Raw genomic sequence first — 24084 nt, 5'->3', positions numbered from 1 at the left:
GTACTTTCTAGGTATAGTATACATATACAGTATTTATATATTTTTAAGTCCCAACATCACAAGCCTTATTGAACTTTTCCGTAGGAATAGTAGATCTGTGTTAGATTGTCCTATTTTATTCATGATGTCTATTTAACTAAGCTTTATTAGCCATTCCAAACGCGGACAACGCATCTGTACCTTAAAAAAAATCTCGACGTAAAGCTACAATAGAAAGTGTGAACGTGCGTGCCGTGAGAACGCGCGCCACCCCTAATTAGGCCGCGAACTCGCGGCCGCCAGCATGTACTTGTAGCGCGTCGATAGAATCGCGGAGTGAGCCGCCCCTGCTATAGCGAGGAAACTACAACGCAAAAAATGCGTTTATCACTGCTTCCAGTAGTTCCACAGGTGGTAAATCATCTTTATTACTAGATTCACCTACTTTTATCAATTTTAAAGCAGTTAATTTGACTCTATTCGAGGTCAAATTACTTTACCCACTAGTGGATAAAATGCGTTTTTACCCGCTGGTATTAAAGGACAAAACACGTGTTTCCGAGCTAGTGAGGGGAAAATGTATTTTACCCAAGGATTATACATATAGGATTTACAGTCTCCATAAGAATCATACCTCATTTTTTAGCGCCACCTATTAAATACTATCATAACTACACATGATGATGCCTACATTTTTTTTCATAATGTGTATTCACGTGATATTATGATATTAAAATAAAGAAGCATGTCATTTGTTCTTATAAAAAATAAAAACACGCAATAATTTTTGGGGAAGATATGAGTTAGGCCACGTCCAGGCTGCGAACAGCGCCATCTAGTTTTAAGCCTAAAAGGCCCATAAATTCCAGGGGTAAGGTACAGCGGGGTAAACCTTGACTGGGGGGCAAATGTAACTGGTCCATTTTTTTCCATGTTTTACAATGTTTGCATTATTAAATAGAGTGTCCACCACTTATATGTATATGGTAACCGTGTTCAGTGAATACATGTAGAACTCAACATCATAGTGTAAAAATTTGTCCTGCTGTACCTTATTTATAAAAGTGACTTCCTTTTTATGACGATAAAATTACCCCCAAAAAAAATATTTTACCCAAAAAAAAGCGCCAAAAAAAATTCTCCTATTCCAATTCTAAGACGTAAAAATCACACGCACAAAAAAAGGAACACAAATCGAAGAAAAACCTATACATTGGTAAAAAACCTAAAAACTACAAACACACGTTTAAAGCGTAACTGATCGCCAAAGTGGGTTAAAAATTAGACAAACTGTGCTGAGCCAAATAAACAAGCGATCGATCTTGGGGCCGTTGGCTAAGAGTCCATAATTCTGTAGCAATACGCCAGAACGAAAGTTTTTTAAAGACGGGGTGTTATAAGTTTGAAGTGTCTGTCTGTCTGTTTGTCTGCCTGTCTGTCGGTGTGTGTGTCGGCAAGAACACTCCCGATTAACTCAGCTTACAAACAAAAAAAACTAAATCGATATCGGTTCATCCGTTCGGGAGTTACGATGCCACAGACAGACAGATACGTCAAACTTGTAACACCCCGTCGTTTTTGCGTCGGAGGTTCAAAATAGTAGTGGCGTATCTAATTCAGAATTGTGGACTCTGTGCCAAAAGGGCTGTTTCAGAGGAAGTCAATAAAAACATTCTAGATTACACAATTTTCTTACTAGGTCGAAATATCTCCGTAGCATGACAAACAAAATGCGAGTTCGTTCCCACAAATGAATGTGTTTCTATATTTATAAAATCGTCATACTTCTTAATGTCAACATTACTTTTGCCTTTAGACTCGCCAAAGTCATTGAATCTAGAACTTTCTGCAGGGGGACGATTTTTGAATGTCGCCTATTCGAATTTCGTTCAATAATATCTCCACTACTAGCGATTTAAATTCTAAAATTTTGAAAAAACCCCCAACTGCAACATAGACCGATTTTCATGAAACATGGCTAAGAACACTCCCGATTTACTCAGCTTTCAGACAAAAAAAACTAAATCGAAATCGGTTCATCCGTTCAGGAGCTACGATGCCACAGACGGACACATACACAGACAAACAGACAGACAGATAGATAGACACACACACAGACAGACAAACAGACAAAAACAGACACACACACAGACAGACACGTCAAACTTATAACACCCCGTCATTTTTGCGTCGGGGTGTTATAAGTTTGACGTGTCTGTCTGTGTGTGTGTCTGTCTGTGGCGTCGTAGCTCCCGAACGGATGAACCGATTTAGAGTTCGTTTTTTTTGTCTGAAAGCTGAGTTAGTCGGGAGTGTCCTTAGCCATGTTTCATGAAAATCGGTCTACTATGTCGCGGTCGGGGTTTTTTTCAAAATTTTAATTTTTTGGTTAGGTTAATTCGAAAATAGCATTACGTCGTTTTACACAGACTTTCGAACGGCGAATTCATGCGTTCGACATTCAAAAATCGCTCCCCAGATCTCTGAAATGTTTGCACATATAACTTACCGCTCTTATGTCTTCTATATCCTTCGCGTCCAAGATCTTTCTTCTAGAAGAAGGGGTGTCAGGACTAGAATCTTCTGTGGGCTCACTGACTGTACTTTCCGTACTGGTTTCCATGGATTTGATTCCATCTTCTATCTCACTTTCAAGATTTTCACTCCTCTTTTTAAGGAAATTCTCGTGTTCGAAAGTTTTGTTTTCAAATCCGGTTCCACTAGGGGAATCTATATCGTTATCGAGCACTAATCTATCTTCTTCAGAATCTATGTATTTCAAACTAGGTTTTGTCCTCGGCTCTTCATCTTTGGATGTCCCCGACGCTATGGGCTGTGATATCTGTATATACGAAGCAAAGTTAGATGTGTGCGGTGTTTTCACTTGTTTTTCTATATCGTTCTTAATTTCTTTCAGCTTTGGTGTGACTTCGGGACTGGTCCGCTTCAGGCGGTCATCACCATTCTCTACTTGAATGACAGTTGATTTCTCTAGAATTTTTCCTATAGGGTTGTTAGGGTCTAACTGAGATTTGATGCTAGCTATCCGGTCGTACGGTAGCTTGGTGGTTAATGATGTAGACATGCCGTTTTTCTCAGCCGCAGGCTTGGCTAATGAAGTCGGTTCTGATGTGGTTTTTGATAATGATAGGTCTGAGTTTGAGTTTGATCGTGAGCTCGAAGAGTCCCATTTGTTAAAACCGTTTTTCTCATAAGAATGGACGGGAACTGGCTTCTCATCCTTCGGGACAACTTTCGTATACCCCGTGCCATTTTCTACGTCTTTAAGCTGATTGAGATAATGATCGACGGTTTTGGAATATCGTGAGTCGTTCGCTGGCAGTTTCGTAACCGTCATTTTGGGATCGAAACGTTTCCGTATCTCAGAAACTGAGGGTACCTCATTGCCATTGCTGTCTTTGTTTCCATTGGTCATGGAGTTTCTTTTTCCGTAGCTGGTTGTAGGCGAGCTCTCTTTGTATAACCGTCTGCCTTCGGGCCTCTGGGTCAGAAATGCCGTGGGTTATCTACTGGTATGTCTCTGCCGCGACGTGTTTGTGTGTGTGTTCCTCTTGCTGGTGGCATGGAGTGCTCGTCAAGCAGTTACGGTGACAACTATTAAGCGATGGCTCTCTTAGTGCGAATGTTAATGAACATACACACACACACACACGCGCGCACACATGGTTTGTGCGTCTGCGAAAGTTTGTACATTTACAGAAGCACACATTAAAAACAAAAGTTGAATTAATAATACATTTTATAGTAAATATCGTATTGTATCAAAAATAAGCAAATATATACACAATCGCTCAGTGCGCAGATAATTCTTATTTCATCAAAGAACCGGAAGTTCAAAATAGAAAATTCAAAATAAAAATTAGCAGAAAATCAACATGAAAATATTCCGAATAAATTGAAGAATTTCGCAGACACATCAACCGAAACTATACAATAATGATGAATTAGAATACTTGTTGTGCTACTACATTAGCAAAATAATCTTGAGAAAACAGACTACAGAAGCTATGTGGTAGAGTTTATCTATTAGCATCCCCTTTTCAAATAATTTCTCGATTATAACATCAACGCAAACTTACGTGAATCTTAAAATGCATTTGATAAGTACAATTCCCTAAAAATCCTTGACATGGACATTATCAGTAAAGAAAATAATATCAGACTCGATAAATTTCTTATAACATATTATATTCTCGGTGAAAGTAACTTAAAAGAAATTCCTTCCGAAATTAGAAGGTATCAATAAGTTGGAGTACCACAAGGAAGCGTTCTTGTCCATGTTCTGTTTATTGATGATGTGGGTAATTTTAATAATAAGAGTTTTGAATGATTCACGGTTATTTTCATTAGACTTATATTGACCGGGATATAGACCGTGATTACCTTTTTGATTTCCTCAGCCTTCGTCAGTTTTCCGTGATCATGATGCATGCAACTGCGTCGAAATATCGGGAGCTCGACAAAAATCAAAAAGGTAATCACGGTCTATATCCCGGTCAATATAAGTCTAATTTTAATAATGTCAGTCAAATAACCATTGAGTAACTTACCATATTTATAAGCAATGAAGCTAAACTAATACGTTTGCTAATTGTACGTAAACGTAGATAAAGATATTATTACATGACTTGAGATTCTTGAGAATAATGTTTACATAGATGTTTCTAAAAATATGATTGGATTAAGCTCACGTAAGTTTGTGTTACTACACAAATTCTATCATTTCATCCCTTTATTTTATAAAAGTTACAGATAATTCACTTAGCTTTCTTCATCCATATAGCTTCATAGTCAGCTCTCAAGACGTTTTCGATACTCAAAACTTACCTCGATTATCGTAGCCGCAGAGTTCCTAGGTTTCCTTAACCTGGAGCCATCAGACGCCGGCGGTCGTCCGATATCATTAGATATTGACTTAGATCTAGCTATTTCATTCTGCTGCTGCTGTATCCTTTGAGTATACGGAATATAGTTCGCTGGTGAGTATTTATTGTACAGTTCAGCTGTAGACATCGCCAAAGCTGCTGATGAAGGGAAATTCCTTTTCGGACGCTCTTTACTACTCTCGCTTCTAGTAGTAGATACATCTCTGCCTCTAGATTCGCTTCTGTCTGATCTGTATCTAGTAGACACCCCACTGTCTGAATCAGTAACACTCGGCGCTCGAGAATTTCTAGGATATTCCACTAAAGAGGTCTTTCTCTCCCTTTTGCCGTCGACATCGGAGTATCTGCTTCTGTATTCTGTTGTCCGATCGCCATAGGAGCTTCTTAAAGTGGATGTTGAGTAGGTACTACTGCTACTGGATCGGAAATATGGCTTGTCCAGACTGGACGCAGAGGAAAGTGTAGATCGGTATGACCCGGAGAGAGTGGAACTGCTGTTGATGTAAGGCGAGACGACAGGCATTTTGGCGGCGGGTGTATTCACATGCTAGAGTTTGAACTTTGAGGTGGGTGCCTTTTGCATGGTGGCTCGGAAAATCTGGAACAAAGAAACAGAATGGTCATGAATCATATTTTCCGTGTAATTTATTTTGGGGAATGCAAAGATACCTACACGGACGGAATTAGGTACGCTTATTTAAACTTTCACGATTATTACACACAATTATTTTTAAAAATCGGGACTTTTTAAATAATAATGGAATGTATTGAAGAAAAAAAGTAGCTGCATGAAAGTAGGTATTTACGCGGCGCCGGTGCGTCTTGCCGCTCGTCGAATAAACCGGTTTATTTCGGTTAAAATAAAGTTCTCATAACGTTCGCATTCTTTAGAAAGTTCAGAGTAAAATTGAATCGGTTTTAACCGGTAAAAAACAAACCGGTTCCGAGCCTTGGTCACAAAACTGACAGTGAGTTAATTTTTGTTAACAACTTACGCTAATTGGGGGGTCCCAAATTCTGAAAATAGGAGCGATTATCGTTAGCAGACACGTCGATATTTCATTGTCAATCACCGCTTTTGGTAAAAAAAAGTACAAGTAGGTATAGACTGATTTAAACTTTCACGATTATTACACATAATTATTTTTAAAATCGGGACTTAATCGCGTATAACTACATATTAAACTGACCTCCAACGTTTCAAGGACGGCGTTGTCCCCGTGGTCTCGGAGAAGACTGGCTTGAAATGACATCAACACCTTCTGACAGCCGCGCGAGTTTTTCGAACTACCCGCACTTGGTTTTGATTATCAACTTGAACTGTTTGCGCACTAGGGATGTTACTCTGTCGACATACTACACTGACGATATTCGATTTAACGACTGTCGATATTATTTTCGGCTTACACTTATTAATGACAGGATTCCATGTGGATGAGATCCTAAAACCTTCGTCCCGATTGAAATTGCGATGTTTTTTGATTTCAATGGCTTCACGCACTTTTCTACTGTAGAAATGGCATTCCGTGGAAAGGACTGGACAAACCACTGGATCGAACTACATGACCCTAAAGTCCTTTCCACGGAACGCCATTTCTACAGTAGAAAAGTGCGTGAAGCCATTGAAATCAAAAAACATCGCAATTTCAATCGGGACGAAGGTTTTAGGATCTCATCCACATGGAATCCTGTCATTAATAAGTGTAAGCCGAAAATAATATCGACAGTCGTTAAATCGAATATCGTCAGTGTTGTATGTCGACAGAGTAACATCCCTAGTGCGCAAACAGTACAAGTTGATAATCAAAACCAAGTGCGAGTAGTTCGAAAAACTCGCGCGGCTGTCAGAAGGTGTTGATGTCATTTCAAGCCAGTCTTCTCCGAGACCACGGGGACAACGCCGTCCTTGAAACGTTGGAGGTCAGTTTAATATGTAGTTATACACGATTAAGTCCCGATTTTAAAAATAATTAGGTATAGACTAATGTGTAAACAAAAGATTTCGTCACACTGGCTAGGCACCGGCAATACCATAATTCAGTAGATTGTAGATAACGGTCGCCTAGCAACCGTCTGGGTTTTTCGAAGATTAGCAACCAAGGTCAGACAGATATGGGTAAGGTTAAGGTACAAAAAGGTAAATATTGGCGATAAACTAGCCAACGTCACGATTATACTCCGTTTTTTAGGATTAGAAACGCCGTGAGATAGTTTTCGTGTGATTTTTAGGGAAACCATTTAGATGGCTGGCAATCCTCAGCTGTGCGTTTCTCCAGAAACTTCCTGCCCCTCACAAGTCACAACTAAACTGTGGAATTAATTGTGCAGCATTTCACGACCGATACGACCTTCAAACCTTCAAGAAAAGACCGCACCTCCACCTGCAACACCTCTGGTGTTTCGGGTGTCCATAGGCGGCAGTGATCGCTTACCATCAGGCGACCTGTCTGCTTGTTTGCCCCTTACCCCATAAAAAAAAGCTGATGTTTTATGACTATTTTTATTTTAACCATATGTCACTTTGTGTATATATTTTCTAGAGATGACATTTGATGAAACTTAGGTGAAATCTACCATTATTACTCTAATCTAATAACCTAACCACAAAATTAAAATTTTGAAGAAACCCCCGACCGTGACATAATAGACGGATTTCATGAAACATGGCTAAGTACACTCCTGACTAACTCACCTTTCAGACAAAAAAAACTAAATCCAAATCAGTTCATCCATTCGGGAGCTACGATGCCACAGACAGACACACACATAGACAGACAGACAGACAGATAGACAAACAGACAGAGAGACAGACAGACAGACAGACACGTCAAACTTATAACACCCTGTCATTTTTGCGTCGGGGGTTAAAAAAAAAATAACAAAGTACATTAATAGACTTGGACCAAGTTAACAACAATATTGATAGCACAGACTGAAATATTTAACATGTTTAAGTAGAATTCACACTTGTGTGTCATGTTGTGTTGCGTCGACACATGTTGCAACACACAAATGTACACATAAAAAAGTATTTTTAATAGAACTAAATGCCCTTACAGGGATTTGAACCCCAGGAACACAGCCGGCAGGATCACTACCCGCTAGGCCAGATCGGTTGTGAAGTTACTTTTGACTCAATAACAAATTAGGGTTCAGCACAAATATTAAATAAAATTGTGATTAGTTTATTTATTATTTATTTATTTGTACTGTTTACTACTACTACCTTACAGGAAACTAGATCTAGTGTAAACATAGTTGGCTAGGCTATGTACTACTGATTTTATCAAAATGAACGGTATCGACTGTTTACGCACCTCTAACTACAGTTTTTACCACTTGATTCATCGCATGTTGGAAAAATCGTCCATACAGTTTTATTGTGTGTTTTTACTCAATGAAACATGGTTCAAAGTTCACAAGAATAATTGTAGTAGTTATTTTGTTATATACAAACAAATCAGCTGTTTACATTTTTATCAAGGTGAGACAATTTTAAATTAGCAGACATTAAAATATTTCAACAAAGTTCCAACTTTTCTCTGCTCAAAATATTTCAGTTTGTACACAAATAACTATAAAACTAGGTCACTTATACTCTTTCGCATTATTACCAGCCCACATGAGTGAAAAGGAAAATTAAATTCAGTAAACTTGCCATGGCTATGATATCGCATACAAATTAATTTCCCCATATTAGGTATTAAAAATGGCATCCTTGGAATGTAGGAATTACGTCAGTCGCGCGCGTGATAAATAATTTCATGAATTCCACTCCAAGGTCACTATGAATTGAATAATATAACAAAAAGATATCTACTTTAATAAACGAATAAAACTTATGCAAGTTTTGGCGCTATAAAGAAAAAAAAACAATTGTTTATTTTTTAATAATGCATCATGTAACATGACACCATGGAAAGCGGTTTTCAGCCAGTCAAGGCCAAGTGTTATTCCTTCTTTATTAGCGCGCATATCGATAAAAATCACTTTCACGCGACTCACCCGGCCTCGCGTGTTCAAATTCACCAAATATATATCCTAAAATACTCACACTGATTTATTTTTAGGTCTAGTGAAACCGTAAAAGCATGACACACGATTTTGACAAGTACTGATATAATAAACACTAATTTAATTTCAGGACACGTGAGGAACATCGTAATATATTAATATCGATTATATTAACTGCATTATATGTGAAAAATCGAAGTAATACTCACATAAATATCAATTTTTGTATCCAAAGCAACCAAAACGAACAACTGTCTTAAAATTCACTGTAAAACCTTCTAAAAACGTTCGTTTTATACTGCACACGCGTCGTTCACCGAAACAAACACTTCAATATTTAATTTCTCGCCAAAATCCAGTTCGTACGTCGTGAAATTGTTTTTTTTTTGATCTCATGTAATTTTAGAAGACCTCATCCATGCCTGTGACGTCACTGAATTTTGTTGGCAATCCTATTTTTATGCCACTTCCGTCTCGAACGATAAAATGTCTTATTAGAGATGAAAATTTAAGCGATTGTATTCTTTATCAGACTGTGATAAAGGCGATATTAAGAGCCGTGATTGGTTGTAATTAAATTCAAGTTTTTTTCGACAGTGTTGTAAGCCTGAAATATTACAGCTGTCCCCCTTCAGCCGACTTGCATTGAAGTAGGCAAGTTTGTCGTCAATGATCATGTTTACTTAAGTACTCCATCACACAAAAATGTATCTACACACAATCAAATACAGTTTATTTTCTGCTCACACATTTTACATTTCTAAAGTGACTAGTAGGAAAATTATCAGTGCCAATGTTTTTCTGTCATCGAGAAGATGACTCATCGGCTGTCAGCTGTTTTTAATTACACCAATTAGTTAAATATTTTAAAGTAATAATCAGTATCCATAGAGTACAAATCTGGTAAATAAATTATATTAATTTCTTGAACGATTGCTTTTATCTAGTGTCATGAGAACTTGAGCTATGTGCAATTACAAGTAGTACTGCTACTCAACACTAGATGTCACGCTTGATGTCTCTTCTATTTGTCAATAGATGGCGCCTCTGCAGGCTACCGACTTTGAGCTAATAAATGAAACATGTACTTTATTTAGTTTCATTCCAAGCTATCTGCTGCTTCGGATTATTGCATGTGATTGATCTGGCCTGTCTGGCCTAGCGAGTATTGACCCTGCCTGCTAAGCCGCGGTCCTGGGTTCGAATCCCGAATTTTTGAACGATTTTCGTTCGAATCGAAGCACACATTATATTCCTGAGTCATGGATGTTTTCTAATGTATGAGCAATTCTTTTTTTTTTTTGCCAATAAATTTTTTTTGATTGTTTTAGGGAATTTTAGGTCAATTGTACTCAGAATCACGAGTACTTTCAATCTCACTGGGAGACAAAGTGTCCCAGAATTTCCATACATTTTTGTTACTTTCCTCTTTTGTTACCCCATACAACATGTACGGAAAATGGTAACAAAATAGGAAAAAATCGTATGGGACAATTTTTTAACTACTAGGATTGAAAAAGCTAGTAATTCTGAGTAGAAATAGCATATTTTTTTCAAAAATATCACACTTCATAAAAGTGGCAAAAAAAAAAAGAAATGCTCGTATAATTATTATATTTTATATCGTTGTATGAGTACATTGAGTACCCACAACAACACAAGCCTTCTTGAGCCCTGGGACTTAGTTAATCTGTGTAATAATGTTGTAGGTATTAAAATATTTGAAATATTGAAAAAAATATATCATTCTGCGTTTTCTCATTATCCGATCCGATATCGGACGTAGGAGGAATATCAAAGATGGCTCCCTGGAATGAAATATCGGTCTTACATCCTTCCGATATCGGATCGGATGTGAAAACGCACTTAGTTAAATTTCATTCTATGTCGGATATTAAGTACCGGTATTAAAATGCGGGCATCATCATCATCAGTCTTCTTATTCGTTTAGAAAACTTAATAGATACTTATTACTTACCTACAACTTAATTGTATACAACTTACCTCAAAAATTAGCGATACGATTCAAACAAACATAAATTAGATACTATCCTATTCATATCGTAACTAGAGCATATTTTTGACTTGTGTTACTGATGTGCATAATTTTAATCAGGTCATCTGTAACAAGCTACATCGACTTTTAAGACGATACGATACAGGTCAATTATCTCCATACAACAGCAGTTCTCGAAAAGTTTGTACAAAAAATTAGGGAAAAAGTTAAATTTGTTTTTATTAATTCCTATTTTGTTACCAAGTTTTTGTTGATGAATTGAGGTTTTATTAAGTTTTATTTAGTCATTAAGGTTCTCTATGTAGTATCGATATTTTCTTAATTATAACAATTATCCTGTATATATCTTACGAAAGTCGACTTATATTACTAAATGTTGGTAACAAAATAGGATCAATTAAAATTTGCTGACGTGGCTATGTACAAAGTTGATGGGAACTGCTCATAAACGTCCTCGACTATTTCCTCCCTGGTTTTCGAAGATAGAGCAATGATTTTTTCAACAAGGTTATTATTATTTTTATCTGTGTCGGACCGTTTCGATTTTTTTGGTATTTTTATTATTATTTATGAAAACGCTAGAGTCAATGAAATATTTCCATAAACGGCCTTTTTCATTATGGCGCAAAAAAAGGTGTGAAACTCAAGATTGGTAACAATTAGCCAAAAAACTAAATGGTCCGACACAGATTATTTCATTCTTATTCAGATTCTCAAATTTCGTTCCGATTGATTAAGTTTTGAAGGAGGAAACAGTCGAGAGTGGTACCTCGATTTTAAAGATTTTTTCGCAATATCTTTTAACTGAGTTGCTCTGAATGGACAATTTTTTTCTCGATAAATTTAGTTAATAACACTATTATATCATCACTACTTTTAAAAAATCTCGTATTTCACGCTGCTCCTCAAAGTTAAAACGCAGTAAGTATATATGCACTCCATACATACTACAATTTTCAGACGAAGATACAAGTTTTTTTTTAAAAGTAGTGACGATATTTAAGTAAGGGCCGGTTGCACCACTTGCACCAAACCGTCTGTCTCCGTTATAGCGTTCGTTTAATTTTATTCTATGGGAAGTTCCAAACGTCTGCTGCGTGACGATGATGTGTCTATCAAATGTGGTTGATGCAACTGGCCCTAAAACTCTCAAATTGAAAAGGCTTTCCTTTCCATGTCAACATTTTCGCTCCTGTAGCCTCTTAAATGCTAGTTGTATAAGTTGTATTATACATCCATTACATTGTATACCTACCTCAATTGAATGGGGTAACTGTGACACCCCAATTGTCGACGCCCTATGAAATAATAACTATACAATACATAACATATACATACATACAATCACGCCTATATCCCATGATGGGGTAGGCAGAGCACATGAAACTACTAAAGTCTCAGTGCCACTCTTGGCAATTCAGGGGTTGAAAGAAAACGAAAATTGTGACATTGCAGTGACAGGTTGCCAGCCTCTCGCCTACGCCACAATTTCACCCAAATCCCACAGTCGCCTTCTACGACACCCACGGGAAGACAGGGGGTGGTGAAATTCTTAACCCGTCACCACACGGGCAACTATAAAATAAATATTATAACCTATTGTTAATGCGACGACCGGTCTGGCCTAGAGCGTAGTGATCCTGCCTGCTACGCCGCGGTCCCGGGTTCGAATCCCGGTAAGGGCATTTATTTGTGTGATGAGCATAGATATTTGTTCCTCTTGGATGTTTTCTATGTATATTATATATTTGTGTATTTTATATATCGTTATCTGTTAGAAATATCTTTTAACTGGGTTGTTCTTAATGGACATTTTTTTTTCGATAAATCTAGTTAATAACACTTGTATATTTAACTAAAATTCCCAAGCTGAAAGGGGGGCTCCTTCCCATTTCAGCATTTTCGCTCCTGTAGTGTTAAGTCTAAAGCGTGACAGACAACGTCACTGACAACATTGAAACTAATGCCTATTTATTTTGTATGAAAAAAAAAAAAAAAGATTTCACAGTTTTTAAAAGTCGCTAAATAAATGTTGGTCTGTTTGGAGTACCTTCACCCACAGTTTATTTTTTTTTCTTTTGTTACAGGGCCCATCCGGTATCTGTATTTGTATATTACACTAGATTTTGCCCGCGGCTTCGCTCGCGTTAGAAAGAGACAAGAAGTAGCCTATGTCACTCTCCGTCCCTTCAACTATCTCCACTTAAAAAATCACGTCAATACGTCGCTCCGTTTTCCCGTGAAAGACGGACAAACAAACAGACACACACACACTTTCCCATTTATAATATTAGTATGGATATGAATTATACATACATACATACATACAATCACGCCTGTGTCCCATAAAGGGGTAGGCAGAGCACATGAAACTACTAAAGCTTCAGTGCCACTCTTGGCAAATAAGGGGTTGAAAGAAAACGAAACTGTGGCATTGCAGTGACAGGTTGCCAGCCTCTCGCCTACGCCACAATTTAACCCATATGATATGTATTATATCGTTGTATTGTATGAGTACCCACAACAACAGAAGCCTTCTTGAGCTTATTACGGTTCGTTACAACCAAATTTTATAATACCTGCCATATTCCTAAAACGTCGTAATGCCAAAACAGAATAGTCTCATAATGTCTAAAACTCGAAATGACTTAAACCTACTTCTCAAATTACCTTATTCCCAAAATGACTAAAAGTCAAATTACCTTAAAACCAAAACTTCACTTTCCCAAAATGCCTAAAATGCAGTATCCATTGAAAACTGTATTTTTACAGTTTTTCATAAATATTTAGCATTATTTACTAAATGAATACTAAATCACTACATAGTATAAAACAAAGTCGCTTTCTCTGTCCCTATTTCCCTATGTATGCTTAAATCTTTAAAACTACGCAACAGATTTTGATGCGGTTTTTTTTAATAGATAGAGTGATTGTAGAGGAAGGTTTACATGTAGGTATAGTACCCGTGCGAAGCCGGGGCGGGTCGCTAGTTTAATAATAAAACACAGTGCAAGGAATATAATGCACACTGTAAATAAAATTTTAGGTATTATGAGAAAGAGTCGTTTTGAATTTTGGTTATTATGAAACTAATACATTTCGGATATTTGTAGGCCAATGTCATTTTGGCATTTTGATGTACTGAAAATTGGTATTTTTGTAATTTTAGACATTTTACTACTAATCCGTTTTAACATTGCGACATTCTAAGAACATGGTATTATAAAATTTGGTTGTAACCAAAGAGGATCGAGTATTATAGAGAGTTACTGTCGAAGTAAAATGTGTAATCACAGTGCATAGACTGCCATCTCTTGACACAGGCTTCAAATTTTTGAACCTCAGTTTTGACAATTTGGTCCATATTCTTAGCTTGATATGTTTTAAAATGTCAAATATTAATGTAACGCCTATGTTGTATAAGTGTAATGCCATCTAGGCCACCGTACGTTTTTCTGTATGGTACTGAGGTACATTTTTTTCTTAGACTATCTCTCTATACGGAGTTATATATGTCTTGGTTGTAACGAACCATCATCCTTGAGCTCACCGTGGGACTCAATCAATGTGTGTAAAACAATCCTTTAATATTTATTTATTAATAAAATCATACCTAGAACTTTTTTTCTTGCTTCTAGAATCTTCGAGAGAACGGAGAACACTCATTCTGATATGCATCGATTTAAGAGCTAACTTTCTCTTTTGAGTCTTTCAAGACGTTAACAGAACAGTTACTTATTTTACAAAAGGTTAAAGTAGTTGTTTAATTAAACCCGTGATAATTCCACTATCTATTTATATTTGAGCTTGTGATAAATACCAAAAATATAGTTATTGCGATGTCACTTAATTATGTTTCACTGAAATGTATATTTCTCCATATTAGAAAGAGCCGTTTTCTACCCATATGATGCTATATTATAAAAAAAAATTTTTGGGTGTAGACATGGTTTTTTTAAATTAAATTATATATAAAAAAAATATGTTCCGTTGAAATTTGTCTATATTAGAATCAGTCGTTCTTCTAACCCGTGGAGACTGTCATTATTATTAAATAGAATTTGAATTGAATAACATAGGTACCTATCAAACTATTATCCGATAATAGTCACATTCAGTTTTCCTTTGAATTGTATTAGTAATCACTTTATAGGTACTAACTACAGTAGTAAGTACAAAAAATAATCATACAATATACAAGAATTTAGGTACGATGGTTAACCTATCACTATTCAGCGATATTTTTGAGCTAACCTAAAAATAGGTATTTTTTAAAAACGCTTTAAAAAAACTTTCTTGCTTATATTGAATTCCCATTAAAGGAAAAAGTCTCTGTAATTAATATAAAAATCTATAAATATATTCATAATTAAATGTATAAAATTTAATATTTCAATAATTAAGTGTCGTAAATTCAAGCAATTTTCGAGGTAGGTATTTATTTAAAATATGATGAAGTGAACAACTAAAGAAGAAAAATACTCATTAAAAAAGTGAATCTATTAGTTAATAGGAACCTTTCAGATACCAGTCTATTTCCACAGATATTCCATTTCAAAGTTATGTCATGAGGTTTGCCTGAGGCTCCCAAATAATATAGTACATATTAATAGTTTCGCCTTGCATGCAACACGATAAATAGGTTTTTATATTTTTTCTTTTATTTAAAGTGTTACAACATAAATTGTTATAAAATACAGGATCCGGGTTCCTAGAACAATATAGTTCTTATACCTAATGTACATGTTTGCTTATATTGTATACCTACTCGATAATTAATAGGTATTGTATATTCAGAAATACCTTTCTTTATGTTATGCAATACTTAATAAAACTGATAATAGTTTTACTTGTTTTAATTAATGAAATCATGTCGGATTCTTATAAGACTAATTATGATAAAAGAATCTTATATGAATTTTAAACCATTTTCTAAACATTATTTTTTCTAATTGAATGAAATTTTTTTTTACAAAATCATGTCGTTAACTATTCATAAAAAGTTCACACAAAGCCAACTTTTTTGGTCAATTTAAATCTGTTAGTGCTGACTAGATTGATGGCAAGTGTAGCCGCGGGTCGCGCCTAGCGACCAACCGCTCTCGGCGTCATTTCGCGGCCAGACATCGCGCGCACAAGCACCCTAGAACCCAAAGTCCCACCCGGAGTGTGAAAAAATACGTAAAAAAAATCACAGTGCCTGAAAATACACAAAAAATGGACACGTGTAGTAAATGGTGCGTTTATCGGTATCAGGACACGTTTGGCCGTGAGGAGTCAGTGGCTAGCGACATCGGCGTACGCGCTAGGCCTAAATACGCGGCGCGCGGCGTGTCGCGCCAAAAATTTGCAAACTTCCACGCGAAAATACTTAATAAGATTCTTATAGGCCTATTTTGTATTGCATATCAAAATGACCAGGTTTTAACATAGATTTAAATTAAAGTTGAGTTTTGGACGGACATTGGTCGAAATATGGTATTTTTTGGTAATTTGTGAAGTGCCTGTGAGGACTGGTAATGACGTGAGAAAAGTGGCATGCTGATGGATTTTTTGGATTTTACTCGAAAATTCCAGAAAATCATGTAAGTATATAAACTTAATTTTACATAATTTACAGGTATTTAGCGATATTATTTCGTTTTATTACCATATTTTTAAGAAATCTGTTCATTAATATATCTATCAAACCAACATACAAAACATACTATTTTTTTAAACAACTGTTTTTTTTATATCTTGTTTTAAGGTAATAAAAGTCTTATTCACCAGATTAAGGTAAGATTTTGTCAAAAAAAATATGTTAAATAGGTTTAGAATGGCCTCAAACATGAACGGTCTATAACAACTCACTCAGACAATCTAGATTAAAAATAAAGTCAAAATATTAATCTATCTTTAATAACCAACTAGAAATAAGGAAATAAGTATTCAAAAATGACCTATTTAGATATTTATACTAAAATTATTAATTACTTAAAAATCATAGTTTAGAACATCTAAAAACTGCCACTTTGAAGCGATATCTATATTAAATTTATTTTTTTTTACTTTGAAAATGTTTTAATGGCCAAATAATATGATTTTTATCTGAAACAAAATACTGAAATCTAAAGGCTGGCCCCTTTAGTCATGATACCTACAATTTTATGTTAGGTATAGAAGACTTTATCTCTCATGGTTAGGTATGATTGAACAAACGGTTAAAAAAACTGAAATGTTATTTTGCAGTTATATATAAAAACTTAATTATGTAAAATAATCAAAATACTAAATTGGGTAAAAATATAGTAGGTATTATTATTTCCCTTAACAAAGCTTAATTTAAGACAAAACCTTAATTATAAAAAAATATATTAGAAAATGAGGACGAACGGTTAAAAACCTTAAATATTATTTTGCAGTTACGTACCTATATAAAGGCTTAATTATGGAAAATAGTCAAAATTCAAAATTGGGAAAATATATAATAAATATATAGTATTCATATTTCCTTTAACATCAAGCTTAATTTAATTACCAAGCCTTAATGAAAAAAAAAAATATTGAGAAATGAGGTGAAATCAAATTTCTTACTTGTCATTATTTTATCTGATAATAGTAGGTGATTATTGGGAGTTTCAAATCAAAGATTTGAAAACTCCCAATATCACTTCATTTTTAGGACTCGTACTCAGGTTTATTGGTGATTTAAAACTCTCAATAGGTTTTCAGATGATTTAAAACTCCTAATCGGCTTTCTCATGATTTGAAACTCTCAATAGGTTTTCTGATGATTTAAAACGCTCATGACGAATATATAGACAAAAGTTTATAAAACTCCGTTAATGATAAAACACCTTTCAAGTTAGTTGCACGTGCCTATTGACAAAATGAAGTTCGTAAAACAGTCTCAGAAATTGCAGTTGGATGCTGTTTGTTCTTTGTCCAATAAACGTTATTTTCGACATGGCTCGCTTTTACCCGACACCATTCGCTGTATAATATGTGGCCCATCGAACTGTGGAAAAACAAATTTAATTGTCGGTTTGCTGCTACATGAACATGGTCTACGCTTTCAAAATGTTTATGTATATTCTAAAACCTTATTTCAACCAATGTATCAATTTCTAGAGCAAGTTTTAAAGCTAGTTCCTTCAGTATCATTTCAAAAATATAACGCAAATGATGAAATCTTAAGTCCTCATACAGCAAACATGAATTCCATTATAATATTTGATGATGTTGCGTGTGAAAATCAAAATAATATACGAGATTACTTTGCAATGGGAAGGCATAAAAATATAGATAGCTTTTATCTAAATCAGACGTATAGTAAAATACCTAAACAATTAATAAGAGATAATGCTAACTTAATTATTCTTTTTAAACAGGATGATATTAATTTAAAGCATGTTTATGATGAACATGTAGGAAGTGATATGTCATGGTCTCAATTTCGTGAAATGTGTGCACAAGTATGGAAGATCCCGTTTGATTACTTAGTCATAAATAAAGATTGTAATAGAAATTCAGGCTGTTATAGAAAAGGATTTGATACATTTATAATTCTAGATTGACTTGATATATAAAGCATAGTATTACATTAAACACTTATTGCTTAAAATGAAACCATCTAGTTCAGACATGGAACATAAAATTAATGAAGAAAAATTGTTTAAACAAAAAGTACTCAAATCTGCTGAAGCAGTAAGAAAAAAGTTAAACGCATTCGTGATGTTAAATCAAACGATAATATGATGTTGGAAGCAATGTTAAAACCAATCACAGACCCACTTGGTGAAATGGTAAAAAAACATAGTAGTAATGATAACAATCTAATCATTAGTGACTCAGATTTTGATAACGATAGGTTTAAATGGAACAAGCCAGTAAAAACATTGAAATATAGTCCTTCAGAAGATGGGATGAAAGAAAGTTTGGATAATAAAACTTTGTTGAGAAAGTCATTTGAATCTGAACCAAATTATAGTGAAAATGAATTAAATGATAGTGATTCTTCATCTCAAGAAAGTGTGAACCAAAGTGATTCTGATACAACAAATAATATTTCATTTAGAACGTCAGACTCGTTTCCTTCTCCTCGCGATGATCCCGCTTGGCAGAAACAATATTTTATCATGAACATTCCATTTGGTGTACGAAATGAGCGTGGAAAGCTAATGCTTGGATCTTACCCAATTTCTGTTAATGATGATAAACTCGTGATAGGTGGAGAAAGTTATTTTTTAACACAAGGCTTACATGATTTGTTGTTTAAGAAAGTACCTGACTTAAAACTAGTAACTGAAGATGATAAACGATTATATAAAACATTGTTAATGAAAACGAATGCACATAGACGCGACTTTGATCCAAAGAAACCCATAAAAAGCAACAAGGGTATGAAATATTTAAACCTTATAAAACCTCTTTTCAAATTATCCAAACAGCGCACAGTAAGTGAAGAATATATATCCGGTAAAGGTTTACCATCAATGAAAAAAGTAAAAAGAGATATTTCATATGTATATTGGGATGATCCAAACGAATTAGTTGACAGATTAAAACTGCTTATAGCATCGCGTGACGCTGGAAATACAGGGTTAGATAACGAGATAATATCCATAATTGAAGAATTACGTGAAGCAGGCTTAATAAATAATATATAAATGTATATACTCTTACCTTTCCCATCAGTTGAAGTTTGACTTTCAAGTAAAAAATGAATATAGACAAATTCGGTCACCATGTTCATAAACGTTTGCGTACTGATGAAATCTCTGAGCTCAAGTACAAGGCTTTGCTTCGAACAGAAGCAGGAAATTTTGATCTAAAAACTATAAGATTAAAAGGGGTTGTTAAACCATTATCTTCCGATGATGCAGTTAACAAGCAGTACGTTGATGAACACATTCAAAACATGTACGAAAAGAAGTATATAGACTCTTTGTTTAACACAATAAATAATCAAATTCACCAACTCGTAACTCAGTTAAAACTGAACTTTTATACGAAGAAGGAGATAGACGATATTTTAAAAAAATATAATAATGATAAAACAACAAATAGTGAACGAGATCCACAGGTCAGCGCGAAGAAATTTTAAGCGACGATCGGTTGTACTACAAGGAATTGATGATTTATGGCAAGCCGATTTGATAGATTTACAAAAGCTTCATACTGTTAACAGAGGATATAAATATATTTTAACCGTTATTGACACATTTTCAAAGTATGCATGGTGTACACCTATTAAGTCTAAAACTAAAACAGAAGTCAAAGATGCATTTGAACTAATAATAAAAACATCTAAACGAAGACCTAAAAACTTACAAACTGACCTAGGAAAAGAATTCTACAATCAAGAATTCGATTTCTACTTAAAATTATTAAAAGTTAATCATTACTCAACTTATTCAATTAAGAAGGCATCTATTGTTGAAAGGCTGATAAAGACACTTAAGTCTAAGCTCTACAAACATTTTGCATTAGTTGGTAACTATAAATGGGTTGGTAAGCCATTAGACGATGTAGTAAAATCATATAATCAGACTGTGCATCGCACAACAAAAATAAAACCTATTGATGTAAATTTTGATAATGAAATGCAAGTATTAAAAAATATTAAAAAATCACTATCCAATTTGTCTTATAAATCGAACAAATTCAATATAGGAGATTGTGTACGCATTAGCAAGTATAAAAATGCCTTTCACAAAGGTTACACACCTAATTGGTCAACAGAACTTTTCACTATTACTCACGTGAATCGCACTCAACCTGTTACGTATCACATTCAAGACCAGCATAAAAACACTATACTCGGTACATTTTACGAGGAAGAACTTCTGAAAACCAACCATCCAAACGTTTACCTTGTAGAAAAGGTTATTAAAAGAAAGGGTAGAAAGTTGTATGTTAAATGGTTGGGCCTTAATAATAGCGAAAACAGTTGGATTGATAAAAGTGCGGTTGTTTAAAGATATTTATATAATTTCCTTTTAATGATAGTGTTATTATCTCACGAGATATGAAAGGGAAAGGACTGTTAAACAGCGCTATTAATAATTTACCCTTTGAATTACACTTACCTGGTTATAACTATTGTGGTCCGGGAACAAAATTGCGCAAAAGGTTGCAGAGAGGCGATAAAGGAATTAATGCGCTAGATAATGCGTGTATGAAACACGACATAGCATATGATAGTTATTCGGATTTAGCTGATAGACATCGTGCTGATTTAGAACTATACGAAATGGCGAAACAAAGAAGAAAATCGAAAGATGCAGGGAGAGGAGAAAAAATTGCTTCGTGGTTAGTTAGCAAAGTGATGAAATCTAAAATAAAGGCAGGTGCGGGTATAAAACCATTTAAACGTTTTGTGACCAAGATACGCAGTGAATTAAAAAAGAAACCAAAAACAAAAGGTAGTAATATAATTGAGCGGGCACTTATTGCTGCGACGAAAATTTTTAAAACCAATTCCAAGGTACGGGTACCTCGTCTTATACCAATTCCAAAAACTGGAGGCTTCTTACCGCTGATACCTATTTTTGCTGGTCTGTCTGCGCTAGGGTCATTAGCAGGAGGAGCTGCCGGAATTGCTAAAGCTGTAGGTGATTACAAAGCCGCCAGAAAAAATTTAGCGGAATCGGAGCGACATAACAAGATGATGGAATCTATTGCATTAGGAAAAGGCTTACACATTAAACCATATAAAAATGGCAAAGGATTATGTTTGAAACTTTCAAAAAACTAACTGAGAGGTTACCCAGGCGCGCTCTTTCAAATATTGACATTTTAAAACACTCATCTGATATTCCATATTTTCGAGGAGTTTATATGAGAGACAGTTTACCAAAGACTCCTAAAAAAGTAGAATGTGGAATTGTTAATTTAGACAGTTTTAAAAACAATGGTACACACTGGGTAGCCTACGTAAAAGATAACAATTATTGTGAATATTTTAATAGTTATGGTGACCTTTCACCTCCGCTAGAATTAAAGAGGTATTTAAAAAAATATGATATTTACTATAATTATGACACATATCAAAAGTTTAACACTGTCAATTGTGGACACTTATGCCTAAAGTATTTAAAACAATATTGGTATAACCGTTTAAATATCATCGCACAATAATCAGTTTATCATTCTCACAATGTCTTTCACTTTGTCTATAACTGGAACATCTTCCACTCTGTTAACAAACTATTCACCAGCTTTTCACCTGGATGGTGAATATGAGTGTGGGCTATTGTATATGTCAACTTTTAATTCTATACCCAACATAGACGACAGAAATAATAAGTTCTATTATGGTAAAAACAAAGTAATTAAAATTCCTGAAGGATCATATGAACTTCAAGATATTGACGATTACCTTAAAGAACATATTGAAGGATGCTCTTTTGCACTAACATGCAATAATAATACCTTAAAAACATCTATTTTATGCTCTGAAAATATTCATTTCGACAAAGAAGGCTCCATCGGTAATATACTTGGCTTCGGTTCAGAATCTATTCAAGCTAATATATTAACTGAATCCCCTTATCCTGTCTCCATTCTCTCAACAACCATAGTCCGCATCGAATGTGACATAGTGAGCGGTTCATTCGTTAACGGAAAACCTAGTCATATAATTCACGAGTTTGTACCAAACGTGCCACCTGGTTATCGGATTATAGAAACACCAAAAAACGTTATTTATTTCCCTGTAACCCAAAATAGCTTAAACACAATAACGATAAGAATTTTAGACGTTAACAATAATCTAGTTAATTTACGGGGTGAAGAAATTCAGTTATATTTACATTTAAGAAAAAAATGATAGACTTCAATAAAACTTCAGTCTCTCTTAAAAACATTACCAGTACTCATCCTGCAATCACGAAAAGAAGACCTAAAGTAAAACTCACAAAACAAAATAAGCAATTCCTCCAAAGCTTACGCCTATTAAAATGAGTATATTAAACTTAACAGAACCTTTTGTCTTTGATAATTCTATCGAGAGCTTTGAATATCATTCATATAAACCGTACGTCACAAGTTTCAATTTCAACGATGAAATACGTATACCTATAAACCAACAAGATCTTTACGTACTACCATCAGCAAGTTCTTTATACATAGAAGGTACTATAACCGCATTCAATAGAGAAACAAAAGCCGAGGTAAAAAGTGTTCTTCTTACAAACAACCCCATACTTCATCTATTTCAAGATATTCGATATGAATTAAATGGAATCGAAATTGACAAAATTAAAAACGCAGGAGTTACAACAACTATGAAATCTCTTGTATCTATGAATGGACTGGAAGCATCCATGTCTAAGTTATGGGGATTTGATGTCAATGGTATAAAAAACACGGAAGGTACATTTTCTGTGTCTGTACCTTTAAACAAGATTCTCGGGTTTGCTGAGGATTACAGCAAAATCATAATTAATTGCAAGCATGAACTTATTCTTTTAAGATCCAATACTAATTTGAATAGTGTTAAATTAAATGCGAATGAATATATAGACAATATTACTATATCTAAAATAGTATGGCGCATGCCTCATGTTAAAGTGTCTGATCGTGAAAGATTAAATTTACTCAAATGTTTAGAAAGAGATCGTGCCGTTCAGATAGCATTTAGGACTTGGGATTTGTATGAATATCCGCTCTTGCCTGAGACGTCAAAACATTCTTGGTCTATCAAAACTTCATCGCAAATTGAAAAGCCGCGTTATATTATAATTGGATTGAAAACGGGACGAAAAAATGAAGCTAATAAAGACATATCACACTTTGATCACTGTAATTTGAGAGATGTTAAAGTTTTCTTGAATTCAGTTTACTTTCCGTACGAAAGTTTTGATGTTAGTTTTTCGGGTGAAAAGTTTGCTATATTATACGAACAGTATGCGAAATTTCAACAGTCTTATTATAATCGTCTACAAGCGCCGTTGCTTAGCCCTAAAGATTTTAAAGATAAAGCTCCTTTATTTGTTATCAACTGTTCTCGTCAAAACGAAACCTTAAAAACCGGTTCAGTAGATGTGAGAGTTGAATTGGATTGTGAATCTGATATACCAAAGAACACTGCAGCTTACTGTCTGATTTTAAATGATAGTGTATTTGAATATAAGCCTTTAAGTAATATTACGAAAAAAGTATCGTAATGCAGCATATATT

The 24084-nt window shown here is 34.7% G+C and overlaps 1 protein-coding gene across 2 annotated transcripts in view; it reads right to left on the bottom strand.

The window, feature by feature from the left end:
* LOC125240237 (ubiquitin carboxyl-terminal hydrolase 37-like) overlaps positions 1 to 9333 on the bottom strand; it is a 51618-nt gene extending 42285 nt beyond the window's left edge. For both annotated transcript variants that reach the window (XM_048148066.1, XM_048148067.1), the window contains exons 1-3: positions 9110 to 9333; positions 4828 to 5484; positions 2489 to 3481 (exon numbers count right to left, since the gene is read on the bottom strand). In XM_048148066.1, coding sequence (XP_048004023.1) covers positions 2489 to 3481; positions 4828 to 5409 — 1575 coding nt within the window. In that variant the 5' untranslated portion in view covers positions 5410 to 5484; positions 9110 to 9333. The remainder of the gene's footprint in view (positions 1 to 2488; positions 3482 to 4827; positions 5485 to 9109) is intronic.
* Positions 9334 to 24084: the final 14751 nt, after the last annotated feature.

This window comes from Leguminivora glycinivorella, chromosome 27 (genome assembly GCF_023078275.1).
Source record: "Leguminivora glycinivorella isolate SPB_JAAS2020 chromosome 27, LegGlyc_1.1, whole genome shotgun sequence".
In the NCBI taxonomy this organism is placed as follows: Eukaryota; Metazoa; Arthropoda; class Insecta; order Lepidoptera; family Tortricidae; genus Leguminivora; species Leguminivora glycinivorella.
Note: the sequence above shows the minus strand (reverse complement) of the source record. Positions and strands in the feature narration are given on the sequence as shown.